The sequence below is a fragment of the Rosa chinensis genome, chromosome 2 (assembly GCF_002994745.2).
Source record: "Rosa chinensis cultivar Old Blush chromosome 2, RchiOBHm-V2, whole genome shotgun sequence".
NCBI classification, from domain to species: domain Eukaryota; kingdom Viridiplantae; phylum Streptophyta; class Magnoliopsida; order Rosales; family Rosaceae; genus Rosa; species Rosa chinensis.
In genome coordinates, this window is record NC_037089.1 from 60,568,162 (window position 1) to 60,592,558 (window position 24,397).

Here is a 24,397-nt window from a genome sequence, read left to right on the forward strand (position 1 = left end):
AGTAGTAGTGTGCTCTTCCTTCCTGTCTAGTGTGAAGAAGTGTGCTTTCTTTTCAAGTAAGTACTGTAATCATTATTATGGATAGCTAAACAGCTTCTTAGCTGTTTACCTGAGAATGAGGCTCTGAAACTTTAGTTTGTAATTATGTTTATGTGAATAATTTCAGTGTGTTCACCCACTTCATCAAGTTTTAATTCTGCAAGTTAGTTTCTATTATCTTAATCATGTTCAGCCAGTATCTTATACTATCTTTAAGTTTAGAATTCCTGGTTTTTAGAAAAATTTGCCACAGCAGTGATTCCGCCTGTTAAAGTAACCGTTAGGCAGGAGGCCGTTAGGTGAAAAACTTGGGCATGTTGAAGGCTAGTTTTGTTTTTTTTCCAGAAGTTGGAATAAGGTTTTCTAAGAAAAAGTGAGTTTTGGACCAAAAAGTCAGCATAGGATACACTAGACACTACTTTAGAAAGGACTACCCTTATAAGTCTTTTCCCCTATAAATTGTGTAAATGGGCAAAATACAAGGATGATAGATTGATTAGGCAAAATACCATGAGTTTTTGGGCAAACGGGCACAACCCCGTATGACATTGGTGCAATATATATTTCAGTCAACGTAACCAACCACCAAACTGATATTCTGAATTTGCGATTCTCGACAACTTCACAAACATCAAAGATGTCAGTTAATCCAATGAAACCCGACAGGCAATTCTCAAATTTGTAGTGTCAAGTTAACCAAATTGTAGTCAGTCAATAAAAGTTAAATATAGCCGGACTAAGAAAGAAGAGAAAGAGAGGAAAACGAAGGACGTGATGATCAATGCGCCGGTGTCAATAATACTTATCACCAATGGTCAGGAAGGCCAAATCGAGGACCAAACCAGTTCGAAACTGCCCATGTTGCTAGGTGCAGTTTTGGATTTTGGGTGCCGAAATGTCACCCCAACTTATAAGTCTTTCCATCAACCACAATTCTACTCACTTAAGGAATAGTTTTAAGGAATTATGATGAACAAATGGAACTCAACATGTTATAAATTCAAAAATTGAAATCGTAACAACTTAAATTTATGCATGCATTTATTTTAAACCAACAGATCTACTTGCTCCTTACAATCTCTTAGGTGAGCAACTTTACCATCCAACATGTTTTTTTTTGGACAACAATTAACTTCTTATTATTTGGTGTTGCATTGCGTGTGCTCGAGATAGAAGTTACGATCGTCATGACCGCCACTTAATCATAAAAATTATTTAGACTTCAGACCATTCAGATAGAACTTTTAAATGTCATAACACAAGACACATTCTACTCAAATATTTTATTTTGATTTAATCCTTTCAAAGTTATAGCAGAGGCAGCCACTTCCTTATTCAAATCAGAAACATTCAGTCCTTAAAAGTTCTATATAACTCATATGAGTAGGACACCCACTTCCTGATTCGTATCAAAATGAAAGATCACTAAATCCCTATTACATCAAGTTTAAAGATCGATCTGATATTTTTACGCCCATAAGTTATTGCAATAACTTGTCCAGTTACCGTCTTCATTTCAGGGAGTTTTCAATATCTACCACAAAGCGATACTTGACATCCTTGTTTATGAGCCTCTCAATAGCTTCATTCACATACTGAATTGGAACAACTTCTATGTTTGGGTATATCTTGTGAGCGGCACAAAAGTTTATCATTTCTTGAATCTGTTTTGTACCACCTGTTGCGCTACCGGTAATTGATCTCTTACCTGATTACAAAATTACCTCAACTTCATGAATAAAACTCTTATGTGAAATTTAAAATGAAAAATTTTATATATATATATATATATATATGAACTATTTATGTAAAATGAAATGCTAGAATAAGTACCCATAATAAGGCTTATAGGGCTCAATTTGATTTCACTTGGGGCACCCACGAGGACTAGAACACCAGCAGTCTTCAGTAGTGACATGTACTCGTCGAATGGGTGATCACCAGATGCTGTGTCAATGATAAAGTCAAGTGATTTAGCTAGTGCCTGCATTAAAGAAAACAATTTTTATATATAGAAATTGTCAATTGATTTTGTATTGGAGTTTATTTTGCTGTCAAAGTGATTATACCTTCATTTGGTCTCGGTTGGATGATATGACGAAATTGTCTGCTCCAAGCAGAGTCAGAGCTTCGTCTTTCTTTGACATGCTTGTGCTGAAAACAGTTACCTGGAGTCCCAAAGCCTTGCCGAATTTCACAGCCATGTGACCAAGACCACCAAGGCCGATCACGCCTAGGGATTTCCCAGGTTGGTTCATCTTATGGTCCATCATGGGAGCGTAAACAGTAATGCCAGCACAAAGCAGTGGGGCTGCTGAAGCCAATGGATAGTCGTCCTCTGGTATTTTGAAGCAGTACCTTTAGTTCAGGAACAAACTAAAAGTTTACTAAATACAATTGCTCCCCATCGGATAAATGACTATATAAAGCATCGGCCGGAAATGTAGATCAACTTAGTTAGTAATACTTACCTTTCGTGGACAACAGTGAAAGTGGAGAACCCTCCATGGGTGATGGTGCCATTGTAATCAAAACGGTTATAAGTAAATACTGCTCCCTTATCACAGTAAACTTCTTGGCCATCGTTACAATACTCGCAATCTCTACATGAGTTGGTATAAGTTCCAACCCCAACATGGTCTCCAACTTTGAAGCGATGAACATTTGGACCAACCTCTTGCACAATGCCAACAATCTCATGTCTGTTATAAATTGAACAATATTACTAGGTAAGAACTCAAATAAACCACTTGAATATATATATATATATATATGTATGACATATACTATTGTACTTACCCAGGCACCATAGGATAGGTTGCATCTCCATGTTTGTTCCTTGGCCAAACGACCTCAGCATAGCAAACTCCACAATGTGTGATCTTTATGGAAACATCGTCGGCTTGAACATTCCTGATGAAAAAGTGATGCAATCTTAGCTACCCAATTAACATATTATCGAGTGAGCAATGCAGTACAATGTTTGAATGCTGATCTTTAAATAATCGTGCTTTTTTTTTTTTTTTTCAGGTTTATAACAAGCTTTGTACGTAGCAGCATTTTCAAACCAATAAAGACTTGCTCTTGTCACAGTATTTGGTGATGGGCGATCCTAGGCTAGGCCCTAGCAGTAGTACTCTTAAGATTGATAGAGATTTGAGCATACATGCATACCTTCGATTAAATTTATAAGGCGATAACACTCCGGAAGCATCTCTTGCGGCCCATCCCAAGCAGTTCCCATTTCCATTTGCTGCACTAATTTCGGAGCTCATTTTCTTTCAGTTGCGAGCAAATTGGACAGATCGAAGTAGTAAAAAGAAGACAAAGAAAGCTCAGATAAGGGAGATATAAGGTGTCAGTTGTGAGACGTCTATATCTGATTTATGTCTATTTGTAGGGACGTAGATCGTCCAGGTAGTACTTAGAACAGAGGATTACGCAAGAGCATACGTATGCGATGAACTGATGACTTGATGCACCCAGCGTACGCAGTGATGTCTAATCCTTGCGCACTATATATTTACCATACCAATGATGTCTAATAATCAATAATATTGACCCCAGAGTCCCAGACAACGATATGGGTAGATTAATCTGCCACATTTCAATGGATCAAGGTAAATAACTAAAGAATCAGTCTCATCATGAACAGTTGGTCAAACATTTCTCCGATGAAAGAAGTCCTCCTTTCTAAGATGTATGTCCCAAAGTTAGATTTTTGTTATCGTTTACTAATTGTTATATAATAATAAAAAAATATTTACAATAAAAACAACATTAATTCAATATAGAATTCTTAAAATATTACCCGACCGATTGTAAGTTAATCTAGTATTAAAATAGAAAATTACACACAAGTGTCATTCTTAAACTTTAATTAGTCATAAGACCCACTTAATTTTTTTTGTACACATAGGGCCACTTAAGGCTACAATACAGCAGATTTTTATTTTACTATACCAATTTTGCCCTTAGCCCCAAATCAGATCAAAATATCTGTCTCTCGAAATGAGAATCAGATTTCTCTCTCTCTCTCTCTCTCTCTCTCTCTCTCTCTCTCTCTCTCTCTCTCTCCGACGAGCTCGTTCACTTCTCACCGTCGAATAACCACTCTGACGTCAGAAGCTCTCCCTCAGCGGCAATCGACTATTGTGTAGTGAAGCTCAGCGCTGGCTGGATGATGTCGAAGGAGAGACAAGCCTTGTTGCAGATCTGAGCGAAACGAGACGGCATCGTTTCACCATCTCCTTATCTTTCTTCCACATTTTCTCCGATCTCGACGCGATTCAAAGAAGATCGGAGAAATCAAATCAATCACCGGAGGGAATGGCTTCATCGACCACGGTCAGAGTCTTCTCCATCTTCTGCCGCGATCAGATTGTCATCCTTGTCGTCCACAAGATCTGGTATGCGAGCGCGGATCATGGATCTGGTATGTGAGTTGAGGTCAAAACAGAATCAGATTGGCTAGATATGAGAGTCAAAGCACAAGTGAGAGAGAGGGAAAGACCTGGTATTTGTGGACGTTGAGGCGGCGGAGTTGTTGTTGCTGCCATTTTCCGGCGATGGAGAGAGCGCAAGAAGTGAGGTGCTTGAGTAATCCTCTCACGATTGTTCGGAGCTCTAAGAAACCTAGGCCAACAACAACCACCACTAAGATATAGAGAGAGGGAGAGACTGCGTTTGCAGGAAGCAGAGGTGCGATTTGGGCCTTACTGAGAAATCAGAAAAGTAAAAGCTAAATGGATCGCTAGCGTTTGCTCCTCTTCCATACTCCATAATCAGATTTGATTACAGCCGTTGCGATGGAGATAGTAGCTTAATTTCTATTTTCTTATGCTAGTATATTTTCAAACTAATGTTAATAGCTTCTGTTTTCATTTTGATAGATTTTACGTTAGTAGCTCTTTATAACTGTTATAGTGGTTTTTTAACAAGGTGATAGTAGATTTTTAAAACTGTAGAAGTAGCTTTTTATTTTCATAGTTTTGTTAGACTTTGAGAATAGCTTTCTCAATTTATGAGAGTAACTTTTTTCTACTTGGTAGTAGTTTTTGGTTTTTGTGAGAGTAGGTTATTTTGGTGTTGGTTAGTGTAGTTTTTGTTTTGCTTGATAATAGCTTTTGGTGATGGTGAAAGTAGTTTTTGTTACTGGTGATAGTGACAGTAGCCATTTGTTGTTGGTGAGAGTATCTTTTTACATCCTTGACAGTAGTTTTTGTTAATGGTGTTAGTAGCTTTTTATTTTTGGGAGTGTATCTTTTATTGGCAACAGTAGTTTTTGTGACCTCGCCGGAGGTTGCCGGAAATCTCATCAGAGTAGCTTTTGTTGCTAGCCACAGTAGCTTTTGGTGCTGGTGATAGTAGATTTTGTAGTCGCTGGAGTTTGCCGGAAATTGGCCGGAGACCTGCCGGAAGTTGGTCGGAGTCCCGCCGGAGTTGGCCGGAGGTCGGTCGGAGTTGACTGGAGACCTTGCCAAGAGGAGAGAGAGAATGGTTGTTGACTTTTTACTGTAATGACATTTATGTAAATATGTTGGTTTTTATATCTAAAATATAACACCATTTTAATTTAGTGGCCTTGTGAGGGACAAAATTAGTTGTTGGCCTTATGGCTAAAAAAAACATTCGAATATGCACTTGTATGTAATTTACTCTAAAATATTCATGCGTTTTTTTAAAAAAAAAATGTCAAGTCTTCGCTTGTTTTCGCTTACTTTCCTTGCTATGGAGCATATCTACCCCACTAAAATTAAATAGTTGAAATAAAATTATTGCCCTGCTTAATTTTCATTGAAACGAATCGAACCCCCCTTTCTCTCTCAATTTAGTCTAATTCTAACCAAATTTCCTCATCACTTAACGAACTCTTTACATAGCCTAATTTTAACCCATTTTATTTTTATTAGAAGTGGCGATCGTACCTTTTATTTCACTGTATGTCTGTGAGAAAAATGAAAAATCAAATGATTTCTTGTGAAAAATACTACTTCAAAATATAATCCCATTGGAAAAAAAAAACATCATAGACCAAAAAATAACTGGTAGATAAATAGGACATTTAAAAGAAAAAAGAAAAAATCAAAGAAATTGCCCTCCACTCTCCAGGTGTGACAGACGTATTTCCATAAGAAAAAAGATTGTCAATAAGAGATCCGATCCGGATCCTCTCCTGATGTATTATTTTACTTGACCTACCTAAGCTTTGAAGAATGAGACACGTGTCCATATCAAATCTGGCCTACAACTAACTTGAGATTTGTTTTTTTTCCTTTTACTGGCCCATCTCTCTCTCTCTCTCTCTCTCTCTCTCTCTCTCTCTCCTTCGTAGAGATTACTTCTCTCCACTGAAAACTAGGGCTGTCACTCGGTCGGTTCGAATCGGTTATAGGTATTACCAACTTCAAAACCAAAGCTTTCGGTTTCAAAATTGAGCTACCAATTATCAACAAAAATTTTTGGTTTTTAATCATATCTAGCAAATTCCGTATTTCTTTATTTCGGTTTTCGGTATTACCAACTTTAGAACAACTAATTTTTTGTAATATAAATTAGAATGAAAGGCTAAATACTAGTTACTACCCTGTGGTTTAGGTCCAAAATCAATTCAGTCCCTGGACTTCTAATTTCATCAAAAACACCCCTGCACTTTCAATTTTGATCTAATAGGTCCAATTCGTTAATATTCTGTTATGAGTTCAAGTTATAGTTGGATTATCTGTTAAAAAAAACTATTTATTTTATAGTATGACTTACTCTTAAATTGACTATGCAGGCCACCTTGACACCACATCATAAAACATAGGCTATATATGAGTCACGTTAACAAGTTAAATAACTTCAATTATTGAAAAACTAACAAATTGGACCTATTATATCAAAATTGAAAGTGCATGGGTGTTTTTGATGAAATTAGAAGTTCATAGACTGAATTGATTTTGGACCCAAACTACAGGGTAGTATTCACTATTTAGCCCTAGAATGAACAAAATTAGGTTTTTCAATTTTATAACCGTAAACTTCGTATTCATCTACTAATCATAGCTTTTTTTTTTTTTGTATATATGACATCAAATTTCAGCCATTTTCAATAAAACTAGGTTATTTAACCATCTTGGACTAGGTTACTCAAAATACATGTTCTATTAATTAATGTAGTATATTGAGTAATGTTCATACTATTATGAAAAGTTTTATGTATATTTCTTAATATACATGTATGTATATTGAAAACCATAATATATAAAGCTAATATTTAGATAATCGGTAGATTCGGTATTTACCAAAATCAAACAAACTTTTTCAGTAATTTTCGATTTCGGTATTATCGATCTCAGTTACCAAAAAGTCGGTTTATCAAACCTAAAGTATCGGTTAGTATTTGGTCAGTTTGGTAATTACCAAACCAAGTGGCAGCCCTACTGAAAACCATCAGCAAGCCAAGAATGATTCAATCCAGAATGCAGTTCCTCAAATTCTAGGGGTGAAGAACAAGCCCAGATAAGGAGGATAAAATCAACCAAAAGTAACTACAAATTGGTTACCCATCTCTGCAACTCATACTCTGGTGGGTGCAGTAATGGGGGTGGGATTCTTGGGCATTGACAATCCCAGCTAGTGATTTCTTTTCAAGCCTATTCAAAATCTCTCGACTTAACAAGAAAACCCAATACGTTATTGAAAGTGTTTGATCTGGTAACGAGGCCTTGCTCAACCAATTTTTTTCAAACAGTAAAGACCGGCTTGCTCTGGTAACTGAGATTGAACATGGGCGTTGATAATTGCTTTGTATAATTGACTAGAGGTGGGGACTGAGCTCAACTTTGGTTGAGTTCAACCGTGGAGGAGAGACGAGGGAGTGAAGGAGAGAGGAATGAAATTCGACCGGGGAGGACTTGAAGAATGAGAGACTGGGCGTGCATTGGCATATTGGAGGAGGTTAGATTGTGAAGAATGACGGAGATGGAGTGGTGGGTGTGGTGAAAGCCTTGATTATTTGAGGAGTTGAAGATTGACGAGGCTTTCAGTTTTGCGAGTGTCGTCCATTTGCTGATAAAGTGATGAACAACTGATCATGTACATTGTGTATATTTTTTAATAAATCCGCTTCTTTCCAAAGGATCTGTAGAACTAATGATCCTTCTTGTGCTCAAAGCCTTGATCTTTTCTGAGTTTAATGATCCTTCTTCTGTTCACTGTAGAACAGAAGGAAAAGAAGAACAGCGAAGGAAAAGAAGCACAAACAGAGAGAGAAGGGAAAGAAACAAAGTGCTGTGAGGAAAAAAAAGGATAAATTCACTGCACAAATTTCTTTGGAAAAAAAGAAGGATTAAATTGATTAACGATATTTGTACGTCTACATTCTAGTCAGCACTCAATACAAGTTTCCGTGTTTTCTGAACAGAATACAATGTCATTGCCATGTTGGAGGAGATGGTTACTGGATTTTACTCTAAACAGATGTCAAGCTCATAACCACAAATCATTAATCAACTCCACGGACGACCACCACCATAACCCCTACCACGATCTCGAAAACCCCCATGACCTGATCAATTACAAGTCGCAACAAAATGGTTAGTTATCTCAATCAAGACACAAAAGGAAGTTGATTCATTGAAATACTCGTTCAAAACTTAAAAGGATTAAATACAAATGGCTTTCTACAACACAAACACTATGTAAAACATATTGGAGAAGGTGAAGTTTAGTAGAATGAGCCATATGTTTGCACTAATTATTCCCAAAATCCTATTTAGACATTGACATCCAATGTATAGATACCCTATTCATCAAAAGGGCATATCCACCGTTCTGTGCAACAAAAAAATTGTCAACAATAATTTTATCTAGTGTTGAGACTAACTGACCTGAAGGGGGAGGAGGAGCACCACGCCCCATTGCTGCCAAATCAGGACTGACCTTCTGTCCGGCTTCTTCAAGTAAGCTAATCAGTTCCTTTGCAAATCTAGCATTAGCAGCTGTAAAGAATGTGTACGCTGTTCCTTTGGCCCCAGCTCTTCCAGTTCGGCCAATGCGATGAACATAATCCTCCAGGGATCCCGGAAAATCATAATTAATTACATATTTCACATCCTTCACATCTGCAACCAAATCAAAGATGACGCCAACAGATTAGAAACAAAGCTGTAGGCATATAGGTTAAATACATTCAAGAAATTTTGCTAGATCAACACACCTATGAACCCCAAAGTTAGCAGTTTTTCCTATCAAAGCCAAAGGCAAATCCGATGCCCGCCAAAACCTTACCTGACTCAAAGGAAAACAATTATTTACTCAAATTCTGAGCACAGATGATTACCAACCTTGGAGGGTAAGCGCTTCCCCCCTGAGCAAAAATCAGCATTATCCAGCCAGATTTGCAGGGTAATTGTTTTTTGAAAAGAATAATAAAAATTATGGTAATAGGACATTCATATTGATAAGTTTCCTCATAGAACAGATCAATGGGACAGGAAAGGACCCAATACAGTCTGAAATTTGGTAAAGATGCTTCAAATAAGGAGTGGACCTTCATAACTCAGAAAATAATATTCTTCTTGGAGTGGATCTCACCGTCTCATAATATTATGGTGAGAAAGTTGGGAAAGAATTGAAAAAGGAATTGCTTTTCTCAATAGGTAAGTAATAAAAGAAATAAATGGCTGGAAACCCATAGATGACGGAGTAGATAGAGTAGATAAATAAAATACCAAACCAGTGCGAACAAAAGAGAGTTTAGTATAACAAGAAAAGATAGAACATAGAAATTGCCAAATGAAATAATGCCCGTGGGGCCATTGCTGACAAAAATGACACTGCAAAATGCTGTCTATGAAGATGGCCTTCATTTTCCTGAATCAATATCAGGAAATGTGATTTTGAAAAGGAAGGAAAGTAAATTTAGTAAATTAATGAAGCCTTCAACTGTGAAAAGAGATTGAAGATGCTAAATTCCTGTTCAAATTAAATGGCAATACTAATGTGTATGATCAAGCAAATAACTCTTAGAGCATAGCCAAATAAGAATTCCTGCCAAGTATTCTCACAAGCTAAAAAGAAATTCCTTCCCATACCTAGACCACGAGCAGCAACATCTGTTGCAGTCATTATGGGGCTTTTGCCAGCTTTAAACTCAGAGAGGACCCAATCCCTTTCTGCTTGACTTTTGTCTCCATGAATGGAGAGGGCGGGCCAACCATCCATGCGAAGCTGCCGAGTGATCTGATCGCAACCTTTCTTAGTATCCATGAATATCAGTATTCTGCTGCCATCCATAATATCCTCCAGCAACTTTACCAATCTGGAAAAGTGAAATGAATCAGAAAGGTAACGTAAGCACATGGCAGAAAGACTAACACGTTGAAAGTACAGAAACCATGAATGTGCCATACTTGTTATATTTCTGATTTTCAGTAATGATGTCAACAATTTGGCGAATTGAGTGGTTGGCTTTCAGATCTGGAGAACCTATTATTACCTGTTCAACATCCAAAAAGAAGTAAGAATGTACTCCCAACAGTACAGTTCAAATAATAAAATAGAGAGATTAGGCATTTAGCAACTACAATTTCAGCCAGCAATATCACTGAAACCCGACAAAATGATGTAAAAATGTGAAGACTGTCCTAATAGATGAAGGTCACTTTGGTAGTAAGAGTAAGATAGTGTACTTTGTATGCATTGTAAAGGAACTGCCTCGCCAGTTGTTCAACCTCCTTCGGCCATGTAGCACTCCAGTATAATGTTTGACGGTCTGGGCGAATCTGTATTGAAGAAAACATTAGACAATAATGACAACTTTCAACTGAACATAAACTTGAGAGCGAGCGAGATGCATGAGAAAAATCCATTGTCGCTGACTTTCATAAACAATTCACGAGGCACCTTACACCCCTTGTCAAACCGATTTGAAATGACCGGCTAATTGTGTTGCCTATAAACTACACTTCATTGATTCTTCAGCCTACCAAGCTTCTTCAGTGGGTAATAATTAAATCACTTATTACAAGTCAGTAGAAGAGTCAGTCTTCCTTAAGCAAAGTGCAAATGGCAATCCAGGACCTAACTAGTTCATATGTAATTCTCTTATCAAATACTTGCATATTGGTTTACTGGGAATAAAAAGATTCACAATATTGACAGGTAATATGAACCAAACTTTCTAGATGAAGCAGCTTACTAGCACCAGTAAGTTACACTACTATAAGCATATACACATGGTTGAGTTGGTGTGGTGCTCAAGAAACTTAGAGAAATAAAATGCTGAAGTTTTCAACTTGGGTCACGGTAACAATACCTATCAAAACTAGTATGATTAAGATAAGGAGATTAATCATCATTGTCATTATTATAATTTATGGCCTTCCAAGACTCAAGTAGGATTCCCATCTTAAATAGAAATTCAAATATAAGTATATAACCTAATAAGCTCAACTTACAAGCCAAGACATCTGGAGACAAAGTTTAGAATCGTTTTCTAAGTAACCACGATAACGAAGGCTTCACTTTAGAACTGCTAAAGAATTCATGTGATCTTTAAAAGGCAACCACTAATGTCTCCAGCTTTTAAACATACCAAAATTCTAGTAAAAAGAGAGTATGAAGACAACCAACCAAAGGCAAAACAAAAGACTTCACAAGGGGGCCAAACTAAGTGAAAAGATCTTCATAATATAGAAACAAAGCATTGTAGTCACATACAAGTAATAGTAAAATCTCAAACCTGAGAAACAATCTTTCGTATCTGAGGCTCGAACCCCATGTCTAGCATCCGATCAGCCTCATCCAACACAAGATATGTGACCCTTCGCAAGTTTGTATTATGCGACTCTAACATATCAATCAACCTTCCCGGTGTAGCAATTACAATTTCAACTCCTGAGCCAAAACATTAATAACATCAACAAAAAGACAAAGCAATTACTAAAACAAGATATGTTCAATTCACCACCTACAACAATAACTAATTAGTCATCTTACATGTAACCAATGCCTATAACAGAATATCAAGTACAATATGCAATACATGAAATTCATTGTTAAAGTATCAGAATGATAATACGAAGTCAACATAGTTCACCACCACCACCTACCTTTCTGCAGATCACGAACTTGAGGTCCCTTCGGAACTCCACCATAGATGCATGTGCTTTTAATTTTTGAAGATGCACCAAATTTAGTAGACTCTTGTTGGATTTGAACGGCAAGTTCACGGGTAGGAGCTAAAACTAATACTATTGGGCCGTCTCCAGGGGCTGCATGGACAATATAAAATTACAAAGGCAGTACCAATAGCCAAATCTAAATCAAAGCTCAAAAAAATTATCACAGAACTTAAACATCTTAAAGATCGCATACTCACATAGAATTGGCTGGGCATTGACATGGACAATTGCAGGCAGCAGGTAAGCTAATGTCTTTCCTGATCCTGTTTCAGCAATACCAATAAGATCACGTCCCTTCAAAGCCATTGGCCATCCTTGAGCTTGAATTGGTGTAGGTTCAACAAATCCAGCTTTTGTGATTTCTTGCATGACATACTCTGTGATCAAGAGGAAATATTTTGTTAATTAGAATTTAGTACAACAACTTTACCAATATTCCAAAAGAACATTTTTTTTTTTAAAAGAGACAGTTTTATTAGACAAAAGAAAGAGAGAATATAAGTGAACAAGATCTGCACACAAGATCAAAAGCAGCAGAAATTAAAAAATAAAAAACAAATAAGAACCTAGCACAAGCCAAGAAAACCACAAAAAACCTGAAAGAAAAGTAAAGTCCCTATGATGCTACTGCTTTCCAGTCTGGCACAATAAAAAAACAAGCTGTAATAATTAATGACTCAGGCACCAAATCCCAAAGAGCTGACCAATATCTTGCTCTCTTTCAAAGCTCTTCCACCCCTGCACCTAAATAGGCTTCAAATTTTGTTCTATTTCTTTCCATTTATAGCACCTAAATTACAGCCAGCCAACACAACCTGCTGCCCCAGAGCACTGTTGGCCTTCTTCCCTTTCCAAAACTAGAACGGTTTTGACAAAACAAAGATGAAGTCCAAGCTGAGGACTCCCAAGACACCCCAGCCTCCCCATATAATTTCTGCCTAAGCTAAAAAGTTACTTCACTCTGCACAACCACATGATTCACAGTCTCTCCGTTCAATTTGCACCTCACACTCCAGTGAGGACAGAAGAATTTAGCCTCCAATGGTCAAGCCTCTCACAGGTTTCACCCTTTCATGCGCCACCAACCAGCCTAAAACCTTGACCTTTGGAGGAACCTTGGCATTCCAGGTTAAAGTTTGCCAGATGGAATTTGGTTCAGAACTATCCTCATCCTGGTGGAAGGAGTTGCAAGAGAAAGGCACCAGAAGCTTCCAACTTCCATCTCCTCTCTTACCTTCTGGAACTCCCCAAACTCACTCTTTCTACCAGCACCAGTAAATCCGATGCTTCCTTTGGGAAAATATCTGAAGTTCAGAACTATCGTCATTTGAATTCCTCCTGAAACCAAAGTTCTAATTGGCTGGGAAGGTGTTTGGAATGGCTAGACTTTCTATCGAGGTGTTACGGAATCTTGATAATGTGGAAAGTCTTGGGAAGGCCTGATTTAAAAGTTGTTCTCCCACCCAACTATCCTCCCAAAAGCTCACTCTTGCCTCATTGCCACTGCAAGCTGAAAACACTTATAAAAAATTGGTTCATCCCAGCAGAAATGTCCTTCCAAGGATTCTAGTCGATCATTCTAATAACCAGGTTATATCCCAGCCACTTTAATGGTAACCATATTACGTGCCGCGAAGATTCTCTTTCCGAGAAAATATCCAGAGTCATTTTCCAGCAATAAGGTAACCCTTGCCGCTATAATCCTGATCTCCAAACCTCCTTTCTCCTTAATTTTGGAAGAGGAGCTCCACCTTATGAGGTGATCCTTCTGCCCTTCACCTCCTTCCCATAAGAAATTGATCATCAAACCCTCCAACCTCTTCGCCACGCTGACTGGAATTGGGAAATAGACAAATAGTAGGTGGGTAGACTACAGAGAACAGCCTGAATCAAAGTCAAACGAAACCCCCAAAAAAAAATAGAAAGCCTTCTTCCAACCTTCCAGTCTCTTCTCAACTCTCTCTATCACACGCTTCTAAATCAAGGTGGTATATTACAGGCTAACTTCCTATCCTACATCCCAATATTGCTACCAACTTTCCACTTTGCCACTTTCTGAGTTTATTTCTACCAAAGAGCACATAACTTTATTTATTTTAGAACTGATAGCAAGCAAGTGAAAACTCTCTATAACCAAATATAAATTAGCACAGTTCTGCAATCAGATGGTATCATCACCAAGTTGTAGTCAAGCATCAACATTTTCCCTCCCTACACAGACCATCAATAGTACTGCAATCCTTATGCCCCCTCCATTGATCCGCTTAGAACATCTACCACAAGAATAAAGAAAAAAGGAGACAATGAATCGTCTAGTCTCAAACCTCTAGTGGCACAAAATTTCCATCTTGATCTTCCATTGATCACCACCAATTCATTTTCTCCACTGGACTCCAAAACCTTTTCTTTTTCTTTTTTTTCGAAACGCAATCCAAAACATTTGACTCAACATGGTCATAGGCTTTCTCAAATTCAATTTTGAGGACTAGGCCCTCTCTCCAATTTAGCTCTCTCATGTAAGAAATAGTGCCTTCCAGCACCTCCAGTAAACTTCCAGCCAAAACTTTGGCAATGATCTTGTACAAGCTTGTTGTCAAACTCTAAAGTCTGCAACATTAGGAAATATGTATTCTTTAGAACGAGATAAATACATGATTCTTTTGTATCTCTGTTTATTATTCCATCTGTATAGAATTCTTCAAAAGTTCAATAGCTCACCTCTTACCACTTCCCAATTTCTCTGCAGGACTGCCATAGAAAAGTCATCTAGACCCAGAGATTCATCCTTATTAAAGTCCAACTGCTATTTTACTTCTTCTTCGAAGGGCCTCTCCAGCCACTTCGCTTTTTTCTTCACTAATCTCATTCCAAGTGAGGCCTTTCAAAGCCCATTCACTTCATTATTACTCAAATAAAGATTGTCATTAATACTGATAATTTCCTTCTCTGTCAGAGTCTCGTCTTCCATGACAATGCCATTGTCGTCTTCTAGTTTTTATATGGTTCATTTTTACTTCTGCCATTGACAACTCTGTTTCACAATCTTGTACTGTGTCCCCTTATTTAGCCCAAACTGATATAGTTCTCTACCTCCAAAATTATTCATTCTCAAAGCTCTTCCAATCTCCCCTTAAAATTTCGCTACAACTCCTATCAGCCTCCGCCATCCTTCATCTCTTCTGCATCCTCCTTCATTAAATCCTCCACCTGCTATTCTCCTTCCCAACATCACCAGACATCTCATTTACCTTTTTGTTTCTCTCAAACACTTAAAGTTTCTCGTAAAGTGGCCTTCCCACTCTTGGCAATCTTCTTCTCCCACTACTTCATAAAGCTTTCTTCAAAGATATAATCAAGTATAAACAGACCAGGACCCCATCAAAATTACTTGTATCCAACAAAACCGAGCAATGATCTAAAGTTACTTTATCAAGGGCTAATTCCTTACATTTGGAAAACTATCCTAACAGACCAAAGAAAGTAGAATCTATGCAAAAGCCAACTAATCGATATTTCATCTCATTATGGAAATATGATGTTAGATTGTTAGGTAGAAAATTATAGTAATATGGCTGGCACATCAACAACTGAGAATTGGAAAGTATAGCACAATTTGTCTCAAGTCTCAACAGAGCTACACTAAGTTCCACTTTCTATTTGAAAAAAAAATAAATACAAATTTCTGGGAAGGCCTAAGACTTGGAACCTACTATAGCATGCATTTGAATGAATCAATAAAAATCCAAAAGACTAAAGACACATACTTCTAAAAGAACAAAGAAAACATACCGGGAAACCCAATGTCACAGAAGCTCTTGATGGGCTTTGGAACATCGCGGCCTTCAACAGTAATTTCCCTCCGTTTCCTATACTCCTCAACCTCCCTCTCCGTCATTCCCTCCACTTCAGGTGACTCAACATAGAAATTCTTCTCAAAAGGTGTCAAGCCATCCAAATCCAACTTCCTCGGCGACTCAGCCCCTTCATAATCCTTCCTGCTTGATGAAGACCGGGCCGAACCACCGTAGCCGGTCGCCCCACCAAAGCCCGAATCACTAAAACAGCACAAATTTGGGAAACAAATTTTCAATCCCCGGTCAATTTCAAGAAACCATTTTCATATAATAATGCAATCAAATAAATATTTGTCAGCCTTGACTTGTATAATTGTAGAACTAAGAGTAAAATCAACATAAGAACAATGAATTGAAGGGAATGAAGATCGAAGTGAATGTTGATTTTGGGTCCAATCCAATCAAAACTCAGAGAGAAACCAATTAAAGTCGTAAACCACATAATTATCACTTAGCGAACTAAAACCAAAGCAATACGAAATCAAAGTAAGGCACACAAAAGTTAAAGTCATCCACATAAAATTGAAGAGTACCTTCTCCGGTCACGGTAGGAAGTGGGGTCGCCGGAGCGGCTGTCGTAGCGGCTCATGATGGGTGGGTGGTTACTGTGAGTCACCGTCGGGTGAGATATTGAGGGTTTTAGAAGAGCAGGTGGTTTACGAATTAGAAAGGAAGAAGGGCCAAAGCGCTCTCTCTCTCTCTAATTCTCTGCAGCTCGTTCGGCTTAATAGGACTAGAAGAATGCGACTGGCTTGATGGACCAATAACCAGCAGACAAGTGTACGCTGCTCCGAGGCTATTGTAAGTTTTTTTTTTTTTTTTTGAAAGAGATAATATTATATAGGGTTTTTGTCCATTTACACCATTTTTAGAGATTTTTTTCCCACTTACCCCACTAAGTTTTTTTAATTCCCTCTTACCCAAAACACTCTAAGGAGGTCTTCCCTAATACCCCATTAAGATTTTTTTTTGTTTTTATTATTTTTTTAATACCATTTTACCTTCACCTTTGTTACTTAGAGAGAGAGAGAGAGAGAGAGAGAGAGAGAGAATGGAAGAGAGAGAAACCATAGGGGACTTCGCCGGAGTCCGATCACCTGCAGCCGGATTCCGGTCACCGTCCGCCAGATTCCGATCACCGGCTACCACCCACCGGAAAGTTTCTATTGCCCCCCAATAGACGTCTATTGCCCCACAATAGAGGACTATCAGCCATGTATTGGCCCCAATAGACGTCTATCAACCATGTATTGCCCCCCAATAGACGTCTATTAACCATGTATTGCCCTCTCAATAGACGTCTATCAGCCATGTATTGCCCCCCCCATTAGACGTCTATTGAGGTGTCTTCTGCCCACAGTTTACCCCTCAATAGACACTTTTTTTCCTTCTTTCTTTCTTTCCTTCTCGGACTTCCTTCTACCCACCTATTCATCAACTTTGTCCTCATCAAATTTCTCGTCATCATCAGCATCCTGTATCACATTGGTCAATAACAAACATCAGAAATTGGGCAAGGAGTCTTGCAAGCATTGACCAAATAAGATTGATCCGGCACGGGCATCAAAGATGTCTATTGTAGGCAACGACGCTAGCGACCCAATCAACCCAACTCTTGAAGCCACATGATCCGTATCAAAATCCTCCGAGAAACTCCTGCACTCGACACCAACGAGCTGGACCTGAAACCAGCACCGGAGAATGAAGGAAGGCTTCGACGCAGGAGAGAAGAGGCCGACCAACATCGAACTCGTATCCACCGAACCCCAATCGCAGGGGGCTGAAGACCATCAGAAGCGAAACCGCCATCGACCACTTGGCTCAGACTCGAAGAACCGGCGTCGCTTCCACCGTCTCACCCCCCTCCACTCGCCGCTCTCGCAAAGTACTCCACCTGAAACCAGAGATTTTATCTCTTCTCCACTAACAACAACGACGATGATCGAGGTCACAGTGGTCTGAGATCCATCAGTTTGTGTCCTCCTCCTCTGATTAAGACTACGCCATCGGCCACGACATGGTGCTTGTGATCGGGGAGGGGGAGAGAGAGAGGAGAGAGAGATAGAGAGATGAGATGAGATGAGTGTGGTAGTGTAATTGTTTAATTAGTCTGAGGGCAAAATTGTTATTTTCTTTTAAATAGAGTTAGTGGGAATAAAAATTTCTTGGTGGTGTGAGTGGGCTAATTTTAATCTATTTTGGTGCTATGGGTCAAGATCCCAATTATATATGATCACTAAATTTTTACTTGCTCGATTTTTTAGTCACTCATTTTTTAAATATATTATTTTAAAATGGGGAATACAGTGCGAAATCAGGTTAGTAGTTGGGTATGGAGAGCAGGGAACTAGGAGCAGTGGTGAGAAGGATGAATCTAAAATTGTAAATGTTTGGAGTCAAATTTGGAGTGTCTGAATTTCAAATAAAGTCAAGTTATTTCTTTGGCGAGCTTGTCATTCCTTCTTACCCTATGCTAAATGTCTACAGAGATGGCATATTAGTTCCAATGCTAGTTGTGGAAGGTTGGGGAAGCTGAAGAAACCATATTGCATTGTGTTTGGGGTTGTGTTTAGGTGAGTGAAATCCACACTCCTTTTTTTCCTTTTTGATTGAAATTCTTAGAAAAATACAAAACTAAGTTACTAAAGACAAAAATTTAAGTTACTAACAAAAGAAACATGGAGTAAGAATTTCACTCCCTTTGTGTTTATGCTAAACAAATCTGGAAACTTACTTGGCTGCACTGTATTTATAAAGACTGGAAAGAGGTGTGTTTTACGGGGGATCTATTTGTTCATGTTGTCATTATGTGGTGGATTTGTATAGAGCGAAATAATGTTGTCCATAATAAACTAGTGCTTGAGCCACAAATCGTTATTATTAGAGCTACTGAATGGCTTGAAGATCAATGGCAAAGTTGGGAGGGAAACTATATGAGCGCAGCAACCTAGCCCAATCACACTACTAGTGCAAGTGTAAAGAAGAGGCACTAAGCACCACTTGATTAACAATGGGTAAGATTACTTTTCAATAGAGCTTGTGACTTGAAAACATTGTGGTGAGTTGGGAAGCAGTTGTTAGCAATGAACATCAAGCTCTTGTGAGTGCATTAGTTGTCCATGTAAGATCCTCTATTAGTCCTTTAACCACTGAGGTACTAGCCCTATTGAGTAGTTTGCGTTATTGTAAGGAATTGGCTAGGGATGACAGAAATGAATAATTGGATAACATCAACTATATTTTTGTTGTAAATATTATAAATATGTGTCTGTCCACGTATATTCTCATTTGTTATGTCCTTAGAATGTAAACTCTACTCCTATATAAAGGAGTCCAAAAAGAATGAATAAGATACCTCTCTACATGTCCTCCTATCTATCTCTCTATAGTCTCTATTTCTTACCGACATAAGTTTCTAGTTTATAACACGTTATCAGCATGCTTTTGCTCTTATTTCTTTTTCCTCTTAAACTCCATGATGATCCGCAAACCTTATGGTGCAACATAATTGCCTATGACTAAGGCTAACGATCTATGAGTTTTTCTCTCATTCTCAACAAGTTGCTTCATATATTTATGTTATTTCTTATATTATCGCATAACAGATATATTTCATGTTTTTCTTCTTTGTTCCTATTACATATGAACATCAATTTTTTTATGCGGTCATATAATTTAAACAAATTTTTAATGTATAATTCATATAATATACTATATTAACAGTAGATTTATTTTATCAGCATTATATGTATTAAGTAGTACTTTTTGTGTCTCATGTGGTAGATGGTCACGAAGTCTGTACTTGTAGAGTGACCAAGTTTTCTTAAATTGAATTTTTCTGCAATTCTTCTTCAAGGTACTATATTGACTGAGATTTGATTAGATTCTTTGGAATTGATTTAGTCTTTGGTGCACACTTAAGTGATTACTAGCTATATCTAGTTAAAATAATATTCTTGTCATAGTGAATTCTATATGTACAAGTGAGAGATTGTAAGACTAAATTTGAACATCAATATAATTCATATTAAACATGACAACTTAATATTAATTACAAAATAAGTAATCTGAGATCAAATATAATTCTTACTCGTTGTTTAATTGCATTTGTGTTATGAATCACATAAATATGATAGGTAGTCTAAGTATCTTGGAAACCAAGCAATAAAGATCGGATATGCTATGCTGAACAAACTAGATGGAAGGTTGGAAGCAAGAGTGGAAAGGAGAATGAATATGTTACTATGTTAGACTAATTTTATTTGCATTGAGCTTGTGGCCTTAACCAAATCTTTATGTATTAGATTTACTAATATTGAACTGGTGTTGGATTGATGTTTTGTGGAATTAGTACACCTACTGATTCTAGTGTTAATTTGAATTAATTTGGAGTTCAATTCTTAATGTTGTTGAAAGAAAAATGAGCGTGGCAAAATACAACAATATTTATTATTTACTGGGTGAAATCTTTAAAAGAAAGAAGAATACATGAGCATCAACGTTGCCATCATCGAGTGACACATAACTATAAGTAGTGTACCATTTCCGACATGAAACTCTTCCTAGTTCCTACTGATAGTGTTATAGAAGAAATGGAAAATATGAAAAATAGAAATATATATTGCTGAGAGGCATAATGATCGTCTTCGTTACAACCCTAGAGCAGAGACCAACTATCTATTTATACAAGGGAAGCATCACTAGATGATTGCTACGTGTAAATGAGTTGTAGGCCATAACACACCTAACATGCATTAACCTAATTAGCTAATTAACAAACGTAAATTAACTAACTGTAGCAGGAGGCTTAGATTAAGCAAGATGGCAAAAAGGAAACCATAATTATCTCATGTAATCCTAATACCCCTCCTCAGCTTGAAGGTGGGAAACAAGCTTCAAGCTATCACAGAGATAGCGATATTGGGGTGAGTAGAGGCCTTTGGTGAACAAGTCTGCAAGTTGCTCCTTGGATGTTACAAACTGAAGTTTGATGGTTCCTGCTTTAACTTGATCTTTTGTGAAATGAACATCTACCTCTATGTGTTTCAATTTTGAGTGAAAGACAGGATTTGTGGCAAGAGCAAGAGCTTAAATGTTATCACAATGAAGTGTGGGAACATCTTTCAACTCAATGTGTAAGTCTTGCAGGAGAAGAGCGAGCCACTTGATTTCAGAGGTAGTGTTAACCATGGATCTATATTCATCTTCAGTAGATGATCTAGACACAGATGACTGCTTTTTGCTACACCAAGACACAAGTATACCATCAATGAGAATGACAAAGCTTGTTGTGGACTTTCTATCATTGGGATCACCTGCCCAATCAGCATCACAGAAAGCATCCATGTGAATAGAGTGTGAAATGGAATTGCACAGTGTGTCACCCCTCCTGAGATAGATACCATGATCAATGGTGCCCTTGACATATCTTAGAATTCGTTTCGCAGCAATAAGATGATCATGAGTTGGTGAATGCATGAATTGACATACTAAGTTGACTCCATAAGCAATATCAGGCCTAGTAAAGGTAAGATATTGTAAGCAGCCTACCATGCTTCTGAAATGAGAGCTTTCATGTGAGTCCAGCTCCTTTCCCATGTCCCTTATAAGCTTTAAACCAGATTGACAGGGAGTGATATGAGAGTGGCAACTATCAATACCAGCTTTGTGAATTAAATCAGCTGCATATTTCTGTTGTGATACAAAAATGCCACCATTCTTCAGGTAATGTATTGCAGACCTAATTGCAGAAATCAAAGTAGCATTTGATATGCACAATCTTTTTGTCAAATTAAATTAACTTTGCTCTTTGATGCAGCAAATACATCTAGTCGATGGAGACAAATGCTGTAGTCCAATCAGCAACTGAAACTACTGCTATATCCTCTTGCACTATGTGTTTTTGTTTGCTAGTTTGGAAGAATGTGATAGCTGTCATTATTTTCTTTGAAATTGAGAACTCCCCTTGTTTTCTTACTAGAGTTTTATACAAGTTAGATTTGTTAGGTTTGGGTATTGATTTTGGTAGTCCAGTTTTTGCTTTATTGCTGGTTAGCTTTGTTGCATGTGCTGGTACCATAGTTTTTCTTTTGGTTGATTGCACTCCAGGTTTCTTTTCTTTTTTGAAAATTGGACTTTCATTTTTTCTTGTTGGTTTTACTTTGGCTTATTTAGAATCTGTTAAAGCTTTTGAAGTTTTAACTAATTGGTTAAGTTTGGTGTCTGATGACATGAGTTTTGGAGTTATTTGACATTGCCACAAAGAAAGTCTCTTAGTTCCTAACATGTGCTGTGACATTGCCAAGCTTCTTGAGACTGGCCAGGAAGCTACAGCTCGGATTCGGGTAATTTCTCTTTTTTCATTGGGGTTAATTTACTTGCACAGTATCGAGAACAAGTTCTTAGTTTTTGGTTAGTAATTATTTGGTATATGTATTTTAGGTAGAGCATGTTATTAGAGAAGAGAATATGATGGCAGTTTAGGAGATCATCGGGCTATTTGCTAAGCTTATTTCTATTCGCAGAATAAGGCCTGCTGTTCTTCTGCTGATTACTTCTTCTAAATATATTGCAAAGAAACTGGGGCCTTGTGTGCAATGAAGGAAGTTGATCTCCTTCTTGATGATCCTAGATCTGCAAAAAGTATAAAGCAATTGGAGCAGGTCCTTCCAGGTTTTATTGAAGCCAAAGGCAGCTGAAGGCTAAAAGCCATCGAGAATATGAATGATTTTGATTCATGTATAACTAGCTAGGAATGCTCTTGTCTGGTACATTATCTAGTTACTTGAATGTATAGATGTTTGAATAATAGTACTTGAATTATATGGATTATAGTACTGTTTATATCATAATATATCGAGCATTATTTCTATGAATATTCTTCTTGTTGTCCAAGTTTTAGTCATACAACACAATACAAAACAATATATGTGCTGTATGACTGCAAAAGAGTTCAAAATCACACAACTCCAAATATCTGTCGTCTGATTAACTTATTGTAGTAGTGTCTTCACTATTAACAGTGATGATAATATCATCAACATACAACAATAGATAGGCCTTTGAGCTGCCAGTGACTTTAACAAATAGACTTGGATCAGCATGTGATGAGTAGAAGCCAAGAGTAGGTAAAAATGCAATAAATCTCTCATTCCAGGCTCTTAGAGCTTGCTTGAGACCATAGAGAGACTTGTGTAGTTTACAAACATGGGATGAAGGAGCATTCTCAAAGCCACCAGGTTGGGCCATATACACCTCTTCAGTGAACAAGCCATGCAAGAAGGCATTTTTCACATCCAACTGATGTAATTTCCATCCTGAGAAGGCTGCAAAAGCTAAAATTAGCCTAACTGTTATGTGTCACTAGTGAAAAGGTTTCATCATAATCAATGCCATATTCTTGACTGAAACCTCTAGCAACAAGCCTGGCCTTATGCCTAGCCACAGTACCATCAGCATTTCTTTTGATCGATTTTGAATAACCACTTACAAGAAACCAATTTTTTTTTAGGAGGCAGAGGAACAAGAGACCATGTTTTCTGCTTCATCAAGGCATCATACTCTTCTCGCATAGCGTATTTCCAAACTGGTATCATGAGAGCAACCTTGTATGAGGTAGGTTCAAAATCTGTAGGATCATTAGATGAAGATGACATAATGGACATAAGGCATTTTTTTTATTATCCCTCTTTTACCTCTAGTGAACATGGAATGAGCATTATCAGGTGCAGAAGATAAGCCAACAACTGGATGCAGTATATTTTCATCAGAGATTTGACGAGAGGTTCTAGATGGAGCACAGTCCAGAATCACTGATATGGAACCACTGCCTGGTTAAGTTTGAACTAATAGAGTGCCATTGGACTCCTCAAAGTGAATCTCAGTATTAACATCTGAATCAAAGCATGGCAAGAACCTGGAGTGGTGTTGTTAGGTGGCAATGATATTGTAGGTTCATTATCAACAAAGTGATTGAACTGATTCTCTTCAGAATGACTAATTGCAATTTCAGCACCATCATTATTTTCAGAAGGCAAGACATTAATGGAAACAAGAGGTAAAACATCAGTGGGATTTGCTAAGTCATGTTCAACACTAGAAGTAACTGTGTTTTCTTGATGATCAGCAATAATATTCGGGGCAAGAGACTGACCTGATGAAGTTGCAAAAGTGGGAGTGTGTGACAAGGGTGTTGGCCCAAGGGACTGAGTGGGAAGCTGAGTGAAGCAAGGCATGACAGATTGTGATCCCAATTGACTTGTGTTAAGCTGCTGAGTAGTAGGCTTAACTTTAGCAGAAGCATATGGGAAGCTGGTTTCCTCAAAGAACACATGC

General features: G+C 37.8%; 3 protein-coding genes across 5 annotated transcripts; all 3 read right to left on the minus strand.

Moving 5' to 3' along the window:
* Positions 1-1,313: 1,313 nt before the first annotated feature.
* Positions 1,314-3,414, minus strand: LOC112187991 (probable cinnamyl alcohol dehydrogenase 1). The gene is made up of 6 exons (XM_024326978.2): positions 3,214-3,414; positions 2,839-2,952; positions 2,511-2,741; positions 2,109-2,397; positions 1,873-2,023; positions 1,314-1,747 (listed from the first exon to the last, which is right to left on the minus strand). Exons 1-6 carry the CDS (start codon positions 3,312-3,314, stop codon positions 1,551-1,553), a joined length of 1,083 nt encoding a protein of 360 aa, XP_024182746.1. The 5' UTR covers positions 3,315-3,414; the 3' UTR covers positions 1,314-1,550.
* A 4,939-nt stretch (positions 3,415-8,353) lies between these two features.
* On the minus strand, positions 8,354-16,762 carry LOC112187696 (DEAD-box ATP-dependent RNA helicase 20). Of its 3 annotated transcripts, none has more exons than XM_024326584.2 (10): positions 16,597-16,761; positions 15,999-16,264; positions 12,407-12,586; positions 12,138-12,299; positions 11,768-11,922; positions 10,716-10,808; positions 10,437-10,522; positions 10,119-10,345; positions 8,913-9,146; positions 8,354-8,590 (listed from the first exon to the last, which is right to left on the minus strand). In XM_024326584.2, exons 1-10 carry the CDS (start codon positions 16,650-16,652, stop codon positions 8,532-8,534), a joined length of 1,518 nt encoding a protein of 505 aa, XP_024182352.1. In that variant the 5' UTR covers positions 16,653-16,761; the 3' UTR covers positions 8,354-8,531. The 3 variants fall into 3 exon arrangements, with proteins under 3 accessions (XP_024182352.1, XP_024182354.1, XP_024182353.1); XM_024326586.2 differs by lacking the exon at positions 8,354-8,590 and adding an exon at positions 9,242-9,307 and having other exon boundaries at positions 9,005-9,146; positions 16,597-16,762; XM_024326585.2 differs by lacking the exon at positions 8,354-8,590 and adding an exon at positions 9,242-9,312 and having other exon boundaries at positions 9,005-9,146; positions 16,597-16,762.
* Positions 16,763-21,151: 4,389 nt separating this feature from the next.
* Positions 21,152-21,661, minus strand: LOC112184672 (uncharacterized mitochondrial protein AtMg00810-like). The gene has a single exon (XM_024322920.1). The coding sequence runs from the start codon at positions 21,659-21,661 to the stop codon at positions 21,152-21,154; it is 510 nt and encodes a 169-aa protein (XP_024178688.1).
* Positions 21,662-24,397: the final 2,736 nt, after the last annotated feature.